General features: G+C 41.7%; 1 protein-coding gene across 1 annotated transcript in view; it reads left to right on the forward strand.

Annotated features, from left to right (window-relative positions):
• The window catches only part of LOC117217431 (uncharacterized), a 236,332-nt gene that overhangs the window by 205,700 nt on the left and 15,591 nt on the right, over nt 1-15,041 (forward strand). The window contains exon 4 of the mRNA XM_076525680.1: nt 12,974-13,288. Within this exon, the coding sequence (XP_076381795.1) occupies nt 12,974-13,288 (315 nt within the window). The remainder of the gene's footprint in view (nt 1-12,973; nt 13,289-15,041) is intronic.

Consider the following 15,041-nt stretch of genomic DNA (forward strand, 5'->3'; position numbering starts at 1 on the left):
TAATTTTATTGCTGACGAAGTTTAGAGAATGCTATTTGCAGTTCTGCAAATTCAAATTGATAAAATAGTTACGAAATTCCAGCCACTTTTCGATATCTACTTTCTCGTAGATATTATTAGAACCCACGTTTGCGGTCCGCAAATTAACATCTTCGTGGACGGATTTAGAAACAATAATCAGGGGAAATTTTGTCTTTATTTAGCAATTGTTGCTTCTCATTTAATTCTGTCTTTTGTAAGCTTATTCTTGTGAAGGTGCACTTACGAGCAGCATAAGTCGATTTCGAACTTACGTTAAGTTAAATAAATTAACATTAATTAAATAAGTTAATAATATTATAATTAACGTAAGTTTTAAACTTACGTTAAGTTAAAATGTACTTCTGTTTTCAACCATTTCTGTGAGTAAAAATTATCCATTCATTTTTGACATAAATAGGTAAATGTATTTATAAATTGAAAATAAGTTGAAAATAATTTATCGACATCCTCAAATTCTTCTGATGCCTTCACAGTTTTGCATTTAAACAGGAAACTGTAAAATCACTCGAAGAACTCAGAGGTGCCGTTACATTATCTTCAATTTATTACAATTATTAAAAGAAACGAGACATTTTCAATTAACTTACGCGTCTTACAACTAAATTGAACAATCTTCATTTCCCATGAAAATTCACGGTCTAGTACGTAACAGCACAAAACCCACTGCTGAGAATCGCTCTCGAAAGTGGTGTACCGGTGTCTTCGCAACGATGATCCTCCAAATGATCTCCGCCTAGCGCCGTGATCTCTCATCTTCCCGTTACACCGTAGGAACAGGACGGCGCGGCAATAAAACCCGAGAGAAGCAACTTTTCCATATTTTTCTTGCGAGCAAATACTTCTTACGACTCGCGGATGTCCATTTTCTAGCGGACCCGGCCGCGCGCTGCCCGGCCTCGAGGGTTATGCTACGTGAGTACGCGAGCATAACTCTCGAAATCGGCTCTAACGCTACGTGCCTACACGAGGATAACTCTCGAGAGCAACTTTTACGGTACGTGTCTAACAATACTACGGAATAACTCTAACGTTACGTGTCTTTGCACGAATGGTTCTATAAAATCGGTCGTAGGCTACGTGTTCCGCCGAGGCTAACTATCGGGAGCATGGTTTTTTCAAATCCAATGAACATACGCAGTTTAGCACTGCAATTGTGGAGCACCCAAAAACGGTAAAAAGCATTTTCTGATTTAAATCACATATTTACGTCCAATTTTTGCATTCTTGCAATCAAGCTTTATAATAATATCGTATTAACGCGGGACATTTAAAAAAAAGTATTTTTCTGATGACGCTTATAAATAACAGTGTAATTGTATGACACAAATATTCGATATACAACATAAATGAATTTTGGAAAAACTTCATTCCAGTACTAATATAATTATAATATAATAATAATAATAATAATATAATAATAAATAATTATAAAAATCAACCGAATAACACGTAGTGGCAGCTAATTTTTTTTCGATGCTTGAAGACTATAGCCTACAGAATGATGCCAATTAAATGACTGAATTTCGCTACATATGTATTACAAGTCAAGAATGAAAATAAAAATATTAGATGACATATAAGTCAACAAAAGTCAATGTACTGTCAAACATAAATTTCACAGATTTCAAATAAATGCCTAGTACACATATAGTATCATCGGTAATTAGTTAAATTAAGAAAACATCACTGTAAATGATAATTTTATGTTTGAGTCACGAATAGAAATGAAAGAAAATTGTGACCGAAATGTTCAATTAATTTTCTGTATAGTTTCTTTTCCCATTTCGAAGGTACCTACTTACGTGTTTTTCTTTCACCGCCGAGACGTGAACGAAGACGAAGACGATAACCCTCCGGAATCGCGCGCTGAGAGGAATCTGTTGCGAGCGTTTTCCGGCTCGCGATTACGCGCTTCCTCGTCCTATTCTCGGTAGCCTGCCGTTTCCGGTTACAAGGGGACGGTAGAGAGAGGAACAATCGCCGAGAATTTTTGTTCGTCAGCCGCCGCCGCCGTGGCGTTATCGTCTCTTTATCGGGTCGCGCGATTAATCCCGCCGAGTCAGGGAATAATTCGAGCGGCGATACGGTGCAGTTTGATACGCGGCGCGATCGAAACGCGCACCGTGTGCTCGCTGATAATACGATATCGCTGTAACAATCGTCCAGGAGGATCGCCGGTGGGGGCAGTGGCCACACTCTTCGTAACCCTCGAGCAGAAATCTGAAGCTGGACAGTCGTTTTCTAGCCGTAATTAAAAATTGTACCCCCTAATCTTTGCACTAGAAGCTGAGAGTCATACTGCATCGAAGACCAAAATATTTGTTTGATCTAAATCACTTTATAAGCACGAATTTCGCCTTGATTCTGAGTACATGAATTCGGATAAATATTAACCCTTTTATAGGCAACTAGTTTTTCCTCGAGTACCCATTTGCTATATTTCCTCTTCAACAATTTAGAATAAGAATACCAAATCAAATAAGAATACCAGGTCTGGATTTATTTACTTTATTTATTGATGCTGTAAACCAGATGGTTTGTTTAACAGATACAGGATTTCTACATGCACATATATACGATATTACTTATTATCATCATTGCCATTAGAACAACAAATGTAATAACACTAGAAACAAAGACTGACTTTACATAAACTTTCCCTCACTTTTATCATAATGTCTGCTCGAATTAAGAAATTCGACTACGTTCTATGCAGACGTTTCTCTGCAATTAAAACAATTTTCAAAGAAATAATGATTTATCATCGAACTGTTATTAGCAGATGGCAGAGATTGGCCATCCGAACGAAAAATCTCTGACGACATTGGGAGAATAATTTCTGTCTCTTCTAGACGACTGAAAACACGTCTATTTTGCATAAAGGCGGACAATTTAATTTCCTACAACACCAGTAAATTACGTCCAACCTGGTCGCCGGGGGTTGAAACTCGTCGACTCTCCCTCAGCCGACATCGGCCGAAACAAAGTACGTGATTGTCGGAGAAAAAGCAATTTCGCCCGCTAAAAATAGTTGAAGCTAATTAAAGTAATTAGCCACGTTTCGAGTACCACGCCGCCGGGGTCGAAAAGAAATATGACCAGCGCGGCGTTTGAAAAAATGACAAGCACGAAGAAACGAAAAGTCTTTATCACGACGCGTGGCAAACATTGGCAATCGTGTTGCAGGTGCGACACAAGATCCCCGAGATTAAAATCTCGCGGCGTGTTTCGGCGCACTTGGGAATCGGTCTGGATCGGCCGGTGCTTGTCGCAGGCCGCGCACGATAAACACGGTTCTTCGTTATCGGGCTAATTGGGAACGCGACCGAGCGTGTCGCCGCTTTATCCCGCGCCCTTTAAGCAGTCGTCGGTGCGGGCAGGAGGTTAATTGGCCGGTTTCCACGGACGACTTCCATCGAATTTCCATTAGCCGGGGAATAAAGCCGTTGTACGCAGTCCTCGTAGATCAGACGTGTGCGACCGCAACCAGAACCGGCCCCGCTCTGTTGTCTGCTGCAGCGTCGCGTTTCAATGCCGCATCCTCGAGCCAGGGAAAGTGGTACGAGCACCGACTGCAGACGAACCGGACGTTTTCCTTTTCACTCGACTTTTTCCGCGAAACGCCAGCCGATCGGCTAATTCTCGCTCGCTCGCTTCTTCTCCTGGAATCGAACTTAGCTGCCATCGATTCCGCACGTTTATGCAGCCGACGGGATGCATGACAAATGAAATTCTATATTGCAATATCGATTCTGCAGATTTTTACACGTTCGGCCGCGACAGAACTCGTGCCAGATGCGATTTGTGTATTCCACGATTTATTGGTCGATTATTGTGGAACGTGAAAATCTGTTTTAAACCGTTGATAAGCACGTAACAATAAACACATATATAATAATCTAGTTTATGATTGTACTCTATAAATAGTATTTTGCTAAACACACTTCACCATGTTAAATAATTATGAAAACTCCCTTAAAAATACAAATCTTCCAATACTGCAAGAAGACAAAATACTGTTATTATTTTTGCGAGCAAAGTAATCAGAGGTCGTATTTCATGTCCAGCAAGTATTCAATTGTTCTCCTTGTACGCAAAATATCTAAGGAATCGCAACATATTTTATTCCGTAAACAATCGCACAAGACATGAATCTCCCACACAATGTATTAATATAATTAATCAAACCCTAAGAAGTCTAAATCCATCGGTGCACTATATTGTACAATAATTATTTGTCGTGACCTTTAGTAGCGACAGTATTTTCTTTCGTATAATTTTTATTTCGTTTTTCCTCACGTGTTATCTCCTTTTTGTACTAAAGGATTTTTCCCGCGAATAAATAAATAAATAATAATGCGCACATAGTAAATAGACACGCATGGACAGTACCATTCCTAAATTCCGGCTGTCTCCAGAATTTTGTTTTTCATTCGCGTGTACATTTTTTACATGCGTGCACAAAACCCAGATTTCCAGTCGAATTGATTTCACGGTGTAATATCACCACCGTGATCGACAATGACATTTTTCGATTTGTTCGTTTAAAATGTGCCGTACACATCGTTTTCTACTCCGTTGGTCGTTATTTGCGCAAACTTTTTTTTTGGGTTCCCGTCACATTTTACTACGGAACTTCTGGGTGACATTCTAATAATAAGATAACAACGAACTCATAACAAATTGGTTCGTATTAATACGAAATAACCGTTCTAACGATAAGATAATAACGAATAAGATTGATTCGGTTTGTATTAATAAGAAATAACCGATCTAACAGTATGACAGTAACGGACATGATTCATAACAAATTGATTTTGTACCGATAAAAACTAACCACGACATATCTATCGCGTACACTGTCGCATCTAAAAATATCCAAATGTCTCTAATCGCAACATTTTGATATCCGGTTCGTGTTTTAACACCGACGGGAAAGATCGCGGTGGTGTACCGCGACGTCCGGCGCCGGTTAGTTTGACTTTAATTCGTCCTGCCGGTTGACAAACAGTGCCACGTAATCTCATTCTCTCTTCCAGTTCATCGTAGCGCATTGAAAGGTAGCGTTACCAAGCCGGCGATCATTTTGCTTACGGTCCCACGTTTCACCTACGACTGTAGCGTGTATCCTCGTATTTCCGTGCCTATAACACGCGCCGCCTCGATTTGTCCTCATAGTCGTCGCTGAAGCGTTCGATAGGAACGACTATAGTTCCTCTCCACGCGATATTTCACGGGGAATTCGTGCGCGTTGCCGGTTTCCACGTTCGAACGCGAACATCTTCCGACCCGCGCGAAAATAATATCCCGGGAAATTGCCGCCCCGTTCGGGAACAAGGTAGCCAGTGAAAGTGCGTTGTGCCTCGCGAAGACCAACACTTCGATATCCTGTATCGAATTCGAGATTGTGAACCAGAAATTTGGTGAACAGGAAGAAACCCGATCTGGAGAAATTTCAGATGACACGGAGTCTTTCCTGATCGATTTCGCGGGCGAACGACTTCGCTGCGACGATGAGCGAAGAATGCGTACGTACGAAGCGAATGAGGTGTCCGTTCGATCGCTTGAAACGTCGTGAATAAGCAGACGAATTTCAGGCGCCGCGTTATCGCGGGAAACCTCTCCAATTCGAGTTCCCAGAGTAAGGCTCATCGGGGAACGTAGAAACACGGAAACAACCCGGCGAGACCTTTCCCGTAGGCTCCGCGTGACAGAGCGGAGCCTCTACGCGCACCGCTCCGACTCTCGATTCTCTGTTCTCGAAGCGGATACGCGTTACAAGAGAAGCCTACTTTGCATCCAATCAAAACGCGATCCAACGGCGGATAATCTTCCTCCTAATCTTTCCCCCGAGATAAGTCCGCTTTTATTCACTTTGGCTACTCGCTAAGTGCAAAAGGCCGACGGTGCTGAACGGAGCTCCGCCGTTCGAAAGTAGTCCGCGCCCGCGAACGATGGGAACCCAGATCTTACTTTCCAGCAGACGTTGCATCTGCCGCCGAGAGTCCGAGTTCCATTGTCGTGCGGACGTCTAACGTAATAGAACCGACCTCCCCCACCTAATCGCGTCTAATTCAGCCTAAGCTCACCTACCATCCGCGACGTTTCCTCTTCGCAATTCGCTCGCGTTTCCCAGGCCACGAACCGCCTGCTGAACCGCCGCGGCTCGCCTCCACCTTCCCCTAATTCGGCGGGCACGACCTAGCCCAGAGGGCAAACAACGAGCCGGAGCACCCAGGACACTCGCGCGTCTTCCCGGGCCCGTTTCCTGCCATTTAGGCGGCAAATGGATCACGTAAGCACGCTCGCGCCGAATGACGGACACCGGGAATTTATACGACGGCCCGGTCACGGGCAATTGCCCTGCCCGTCACGGACTAGAATAATGTCGTGATACGTGCATGCCAAAACGACCGGGACGGGAGGAAACAACGGCGACGGTCACTGGACCTCGCCGTGTGGACCTCTTTAGCTCGAGACCGACTGGCGACTTACGAATGACCTTGCCCGGGATTTTATAGATCTAGCCGGTCTACCGTGAATTCGCCCAACAATCGTTTCATGCTACTGGGACGAACGTTTTGTCGTTGTCTGAACGAGTCCTTGGATAAATTAATCCGCCTTTTGGACACGAACTGCAGGGTCTCGACGTTTCTGGAGCCTGGAAGTGCAATTCTCTCGAATTGTCGCTGAACGTGTAAGCAGAAGTGGACAATTTGAGAAGCGGAGACACGATTGTTCGAGCCTCGCGGCTCGCTTTTACGGTCGCTGATTGTCAACAGCTATAAAAGCGAGTGCGAGCCTCGAATATCGTGTCTCCTGTTCCCGAATTGTCTGTTTCTGTTTAGATGTTCAGTGACAATTGGAGAGAATTTATCGCAATCAACCGGATTCGTTGGCTTGAAATTTGCTAGCTCGAGTTCGTTGCTTTTAGTTTCGTACATATTAGTATACATTTATCATTAATTTTCTCAATTTAGCACTAGAACTCAAAATGACTGGTTTCTCATCTTTTTTTTCATGGTTACCGAAATTGTAGAAATTTCCTTCAGAGAAATTTCTTTATAAACATTCGCTGAAGAATGTATTATAATAGAGAAGTTTTTGAGTAAATCCAATTTTGGCATTATTCTAAAACAATATATTAGGTTGTTCGCAAAGTAATTTCTTCCTTCGGAATTTCATTCGCCATTTCCAGTCGAGAAACGAAAAATTACTTTCCGAACAAACCAATAAAAAGGTCGCATTTGGAGCTCGATAGTTTGGGTGTTAACCCTTATGGCTATGACTAAGAGTACCTACTTTCAATTTATTTTTTAACAGAAAATTTAGTCCATCATTTTCCATAAAAGCATCTTCGTAATTTCAATGATCTTAAAACAAAAGGTTGGAAACCGGTCACTTAATCGAGCGTTAAGCTTTCTGGAAGAATTTCAAATTATTATTTTGATACTGTTTGATTGTTGTTTTCTTAATACTTTTAATGAATAACGGTTCTATTTCATAACTTATGTTCCTTTTTAAATATTCTATTTAATAGGTTTTACAAAATTTGTATAATTTCATTCTGGAACATCAGCAGACCGCGTCAACCAAGTTTGGCATTTTTCGCTCAAGTACGCAATTTTTTGATCCACACCAAAAGGGTTAATCCTTATATGGTGGGTTGTCATGACAATTTAATGGCAGCTACGTAGCTTAGAATCATTGCGCTCGAATTTTATTTGATATATTTGTATTTCGATCGAGTTTTCTGAAATTTCCTAAATATATATGATTATATTTGATTCGAACTGATAACGTCAGTATTGATTTCTAAGCGTCAACGACTGATAACAATTAAAAATGCAAACGCTCTAAATAGCGAACCTGATATAAACTGTCGAGAATTACAAATTCTTACGAAGGTTATTCTAACGAATCTTCTTTTTTAATGTAGTATAGCAACATTTTATTACACTGTTTAAGTGATCGAAAATGTAATTTGCTTTTTTTTATTTGAATCTTTATTTACCGTCCAAGAACACTTTCAGTGCACGCAGGCTTTCCAGTCACGGTTGTCTGCCCTACATAGCAAAAATGGCATTGTGGCCTTTACTTCCGTTTTAGATCCATTGATTTCATTAATGTCCATTTTAATTGGGCGACGGGGGGGGGGACACAATACCGATCAATTTAGGCCGTGTTTCGAATCGCGGAACAAGTTAGACTCTAACAGGAAAGTGGTAACGAGTGGTATTTTTCGTTAAAATTAGCAAAACCGTTACTAAAGAAGCAACGTAATATTTCTAAACAGTGAAATAACAGATCCAGAATTGTCCACGGCGTTTACTGATATTGCAGCTGGCTTAAATGCAGTTCCATGTACGATTGTTCACGAAAGTATAATAAAAATAATTTAAACAGTATCAAAATAATAATTTTGCAACTCTTAAAATTATAAAGATGCTTTTATGGGAAATGATTGACTACATTTTTTTCTTCATACGTATATTATAATCAAAATTACGCAGATTCAGAAATAAATGCAATTTTATAACGTTTATACGATGAGACAAATCAGTGTCTTTCAGTGCTCGGTACGTCTACTGTTAAAAAATAAATTAAAAGTAGGTCCTCTCAGTCATAACCCTAAAGGTTAATCCTCGAACAGCGAACCTTTATGAGAATAAAATATAATTGAATATGCTTAGGATCATTTATAGTATTATTTATAAATTTTCTTCTATTAGATATATTAGTTTTTTCCATAGACCTTAACGAAATGTATGAAAATTTCAATTATTTGCCAGAAACTAGATAGTCAAATGATAATATTTATACTCTGGGTCGAAGTGGACCCGAGCACCGCCGTCCGAGTGTTAAACAAATACAAACGGCTCCACTGAGTATGCTAGGAAAATTAGCAGATAATTTTTCCGGAGCCTTCGAAACAATTTTAGGCTCGGTTGCGATGTCTGACCACGACTATCCGATTCTACTTACCGAAATAAGTCTGCCCATAAATTTCCAAACGCGGCTATTTTATATCGAGGGCGATATTCGAACCCGCGGTTCTACATTCTCGGTTCGATTCTTTCTCGTGTCAGCACGGGGAAAATTTTTCTTGTCGAGCAAGAAACGTGTCGCATCGATTCGTCACGTTGTACGAGCGCGCGCTAGCGATTTTTTTCCAGCGAAATTACCGTTCCGCGCTGCGTGAAATCGAACACCGATAACGAGCCGTCGAATTCGACGCGGAAGCGGATTAACCGTGGTTCTAATGAAAGAGAGAGAGAGAGAGAGAGGGAGAGAGAGAGAGAGAGGGAGGGAAAGAGAGAGAGATGGAAACCATTGTCGCGCGGCTACGCTCGGCTCGGTTCGATCGTGGCTTTCGCGGCGCGCGTTTACGACGCCGCGAGGAGAAGATTAAATTAATAAACGCCATTGGGAACATCGCGTGGCGAATTAATGCGCCATTTCATTAAAAAAAAGCACGACGCACGGAACGACCGTTAAATCCGTAGGTAAAATAATTGAATTGATCGTCCACGGTACAATAAAAAAAAAAAAAAAACGAGAGAAGAAAGTCGAGACGATGTGGGAGCGTTTCGTTTTTGTACGATGGAAAAGCTGACTGTTAACACCGATTACCGTGAACTGTAACCTTCGTTCGTCCTTTTTACTAGATTAATCGCAAATTTCCCCTAGAATGAGCTAAAACGTTATTTAAGCACAGAATTTTGAGCAACAAATTCGAAATGCTCCAAAATGTATGCAAAATAACAATTCTTTACTTCGATTGCAACGTGCAAGAGTTAAATAAAAATTTCGTAAAATCTTCAACATATTTAATAAGTTGAAAACAAACTAACAGCATTTTTGCATTTATCCTGTATATTTACTGTTTTGTATTCTACTTATTCACTTTTGTTGTAAATGCACAAAACCCGCAGTCTGGATCAAACATATCAAAAAAGTCCCCTAGTTTCAATTATCTCGCAATACAATATTTTGTTGAGATCTCGAAGGTCTTCAGAGTACATAAAACATCGCTATGGTTAATATCTACACGGTTAATCAATGCGCGAAATTAAAATTGACTATACATCATTGCAGGAAACAATTGCCAAACTGTATTTCGTCCTGCGATCATTTTGACAAGACCAATTCAATTTCGTCAATCTTTCTCCGTATCTGCAACAAATGCGTCAGATGCGCCTAATGCAAACCAAAGACAATCTAAATAAACGTCGGCGACCTTTGGTTCGTGGGTTAAAATCAACCAAAAAGGTTAAAAAGTCGTTTCTGGTCAGTGGTGTCTTCATTTTAAGAGTCTTTTAGTGAATAATATAACAAATTTTGTTGAGGAAATAATTACAATATGCTGTTAAACTTTAAACATAAACATTCAAAATTATAATTCCAATTATCATAAAAAGAAATATAATTGTCAAATTATCAAATGCTTTGCCGACGCCCAATACTAAACCGTTAAAAGATTTTAAAGAGGGCAAACGCCAACATAAAACAAATTCTTCTATAAATCTGCGGACTTGTATATTGGACGTGGGGCAAAAAGAAATCGGATTATTCGTGCATGGTCGGGTGTAACAAACAGATCCAGTCGCGGGACCCGTTGTTCGAAAAGCGAGATCGTAAGGCGGATCCAATAAGAATCCTCCGGCTTTCAATCGTCGCCGATTTTACGATCGATTCTCGAAAATTTCCTGCCCCGCGATAAAAATCCGGTCGTCGCCAGTCGGTTCGCTGAAAATTTTACGCGCGACAAACACGCCCGATCCGTTCCGTTCCGCTCCGCTCCCGTCGGTCTCGGCTTTAGATCGGGTTTGTATCGTTATCCCATCCCGCGGATACGATCCGGCCGGTCGTAAACCGAAGCCGGAAGACAGTAGCCCGCTTAATGCCGCGCCAAACTCCCCCTCGCGTCTTTTCCCCGTTTATACGAACCCCGACGTTTCAGGGGTTGAAGTTTTCCGAGACACGCTCGCCGCGTCTCGCGAACGACGCGACGCGACGCGCGAAGCTATGATATTTAGTAGGTGACGAAACGGTCCACTTACCGTCTCGGGACACCATCGTTACCGTTAAGTGTTCCCGGTTATTTCTGTTAGGTAATGCGTCGAGCGGCAGTAACCGCAGGTGGTTGATAAATTATTAATTGACCGCCGCGATCGAATTCGGACGGCGAGACACGCGCGCGCTTTGTGGTCAGCGCGTACTTTTCTCTACGACTTGCTCCTCTTTGCCGACGTTTAACAGTAGTTTCGTCGAATTCCTCGAAGCGAATAACTTCAGGTTCTTCCTTTTAACATCGTCGGGATCGTGTGCATACGGTAAATCAGTAAATTCTCCCCGATTGTCCCACAGCTTCCAAACAGAAATGGACAATTCGGGAAGAGAAGATACGATTATTCGAGCCTCGTGGCTCGTTTTGATAGTCGTTGACCATCGGCGACTTTAAAAACGAGCCTCGAGGCTCGAGTAATCGTATCTCCTGTTCCCAAATTGTCCATTTTTGTGGACAAGCTGAGGGCCAATTAGGGAGAATTTACTGTACTCTTTAAGACAACTACTGGACTTATTCATTCAAGGTACTTTATAATAAAGATCTCGCACAATTTTTGCTTAAATTGAATTTTTCTATGACATCGATATTGCGAAAAGTTTTTATTAAAATCCTATGAAATGACCCGAATGAAAGACTCTTAATCGATCTGTATTTTAATTAAATTTTATGTACAATCTTAATGTGTGGAAATCACAGCGCTCCATTTCACGCCAGTGTAAACACGAATGTCTGCAATAATACGCTGCGTCTAATAACTATAAAACCACCCAAAGAAATTCCAGTTTTGATACGTAACAGTTAATGCAATAATGAATGAAGTATTCCATGTTTGAAACCGTATTGATATCTTTTCAGAAGGACAGATTTTGTAAGTAACATCGAGTCGGTAGTTTTATAACTATAGAACCAAGTAAGGTAAAGGTTGTTTTTCGCGGATAGAAAAACGCGGATATTTTTTGCTTCAACACGCATTGTTAAATTATTGTTATATTCTCAATTTATTGTATCTTGCGTGGGAATTTTTGCGTGATAAAGTGTTCTATTCCGTTGGTCCTGTAGTTACGAAACAAAATACTTCATTCATTATTATATATTAATTACAACGTATAAAAACTGATAATTTTCGAGTGATTTTCTAGTTATAAGACGCGGTACAGTAAATTCTCCCGAATTTTCCTACAGCTTGTAAACAAAAATGGACAATTTGGGAAGAGGAGATACGATTATTCGAGCCTTGGCGTCTCGTTTTTATAGAATACCAAATTTGTATAAAATAACCTTGACAATCGACAACTATAAAAACGAGAAAAGGCTCGAATACTAACTCTAATACTACACTCTACCAACTATAAAGGCTCGAATGATCGTATCCGCTCTTCCCAAATTATCCATTTCGATGAGCAAGCTGAATGAAAATTAGGAAGAATTTGCTGTATATATTTAGTTTGAAACAACGAGAATCTCATAAAAATGTAAGAAGCTCGATAGGCTATCACACAATCCACCTTCCCCAACTTTTCTTTCATCGGAGACACCTCACCCAGCCCCCTCTCTGTAGCCAGATCTCTCTCTCTCTCTCTCCAGAACACCCTTATCTCTCAACACATGACGTTCAGCACCACTTTGATTCATCGGCCACACTTTGGCGATAGGATGCCGCCTTTTTCTCACTGATCTAATAAACACACGACATCCGCGATTCTTCGAGTTGGTCGCACCGAAAGGCAATCCCCCCCGGCTATCAGTGGCCCCAAGGTCAAAGAGCCTCGAGAGGGTCGAAGCCGCCGATTAGGAAGCCTCTACGACGCTAACACAATGCGGAAAGATGGACCGGACTGGACCTGTCTGATGATTTTGCAGATGCTGTCGGTGAGCCCAGGAATGGAGGTAGGAAATGGCGCTCACGGTGGCCTCGGCGGTGGACTGGAGGGTGATCCGAGCGGTGGTGGCGCCGGCGTGGGCGGCGGCGGGGGCGGAGGAGGCGGCGGCGTCGGCGAAGGAGCCACCGACGGGATGCAGGAGGCGATGGTGGCCGCCGCCAGGGATAGGGCGATTCGCGCCGGAAGCGTCCGGCAGGACCTCGCCCTCGACCTACCCCCACGGCTCCAACTTCCGGACGGCGAGGAGCGTCCTTACGGAGCGCACACCGCCCTCCACCTGCGCGACCCCGAACAGGTGAGGCCAGACACTTTTTCCAAAATTCATCCTACCTTACACTCCATTTGCTGTGCCGGAGTCGCTGGTGACTGGTCCGAGACCAAAACGAACGGTTCTGCGAGTTTGCCCTATAGTCGTGGACAAGCATTTCGTTCCAACCGATTGCAAATTTATGGGAAACAAACACAAGTCGCTTCGTCCACCTTTGAGAAAGTTATTCTGCTTTAACCCTTTGCGGACGAAGCCGCTCGACGGGTGTTGCGTCGCTGTGGACGACAGGTAGTGGATATAAAATAAAAATGTTATAAGATATAATTATATTATTATAAGATTGTAAATGTGTGGAAAACTTTGCTGGTTTCTCCTGTTAGTGACACAGAAAGACTGACTCGTCAAACTGAAATTCGTTCTGAACCTACGGTTATATTAATAAATTTACATTAATAACTAACACTATGCCGTCCGCAGATCTTAGATATGATTCTTTTGTTTGACGCCGGCATAATAGCTTGGAAATTTTAGATTTTAAAGAAAATTTCGAAGATGGTGGTAATATACATTCCTAAAATTAAAATAAGTCGTCCAAGAATTTTCGTACTTAATTCTTAGTTAAACAAGCACAATGCTATAGTTAGTTTGCTGCCTTTTAACACCCAAGAAATGTAGTTCAAATGGCACAAAAGTGGCACCACCGGCATACAACAGATAGTTTTTGCATGGCACCAGCGTGGTGCCACCAAACGGCATAGTGTAAATTAATAAAAAAAAAAGACGGTAAAAAGACTTGGGCGCAAAGGGTTGAAAGGTGTCCGAAGGTGTACGTGGAAATGTGGGCACCTCTCGAAACGGAATAATTTTCTCAAAATTGTACAAAACCAGTCGAATTTCGTTTAAGTGTTAGAAGGACTAGCTTGATAAACAATGCGTACAGAAATTACCGCAAAAATAGCATCGTGCAGCGAACCAGTCGTTTCATCGTCTCGAAAAAAATTGAAAACGTTGGAAACGGTTGGAAAAGTTATTCCGTTTTGAAAGGTGCTCACACATACACGACTGTGCGTATTTGCGAAATGTCTGCGCGAGTGGTAAATGACTACGCCGCAAGTTTAGAAGTCCTTGGTAGCCCGAGGGTGCTCGCGTTTGCTACCAGGATCACATATAATGGGGCGACACGATCTCCTACTTTACACGAAGTTAGTCGAACTCATTTCGTGCACGTTGCTATGTAAAGACATAGCGCATGGCACGGTACTCAGCGGTCCATCACTTTCGTTTCCTAAATTGTTTGAATACTTTTACAAAGGACTCTGCACTTAACCGTTCGAGTCCCAAGCAGCGCGATCGCGCTGTTGAGATTTTCTGTCGAGAAAACCCAGCACATTTCGAACATCGTGGACAACCGACGGGTGCGTTACCGATTGTCGAAGCGTGCTCAGATTTATTGAAGTAAGTATGGTTGGAAACTATGAAACGGACGTTGTTGTTTAGTCTGTGTTCAGCTGTGACTGTGTTCATTGCAATGTGCGCTCGATATTTTGATTTATAAATTTTAAAGGTATCCTTCTTACTCGTTTCGTAAAATTTTGTTCGTGTTTGTATCCCATTTTTATCTTATTTTTCTCCAAAACCAGATGGAAACGAAACGCGATTTACATCACTCAACGCCCGTTTCATAGTTTCCAACCAATACATCGCGCAGCTCCTTTTAATGTAAATGGTACATTTTACAATAGGTAAAATAATGCTATAATAATGCAGTAACACATTACAA

The sequence above is a fragment of the Megalopta genalis genome, chromosome 12, assembly GCF_051020955.1.
Source record: "Megalopta genalis isolate 19385.01 chromosome 12, iyMegGena1_principal, whole genome shotgun sequence".
Taxonomy (NCBI): domain Eukaryota; kingdom Metazoa; phylum Arthropoda; class Insecta; order Hymenoptera; family Halictidae; genus Megalopta; species Megalopta genalis.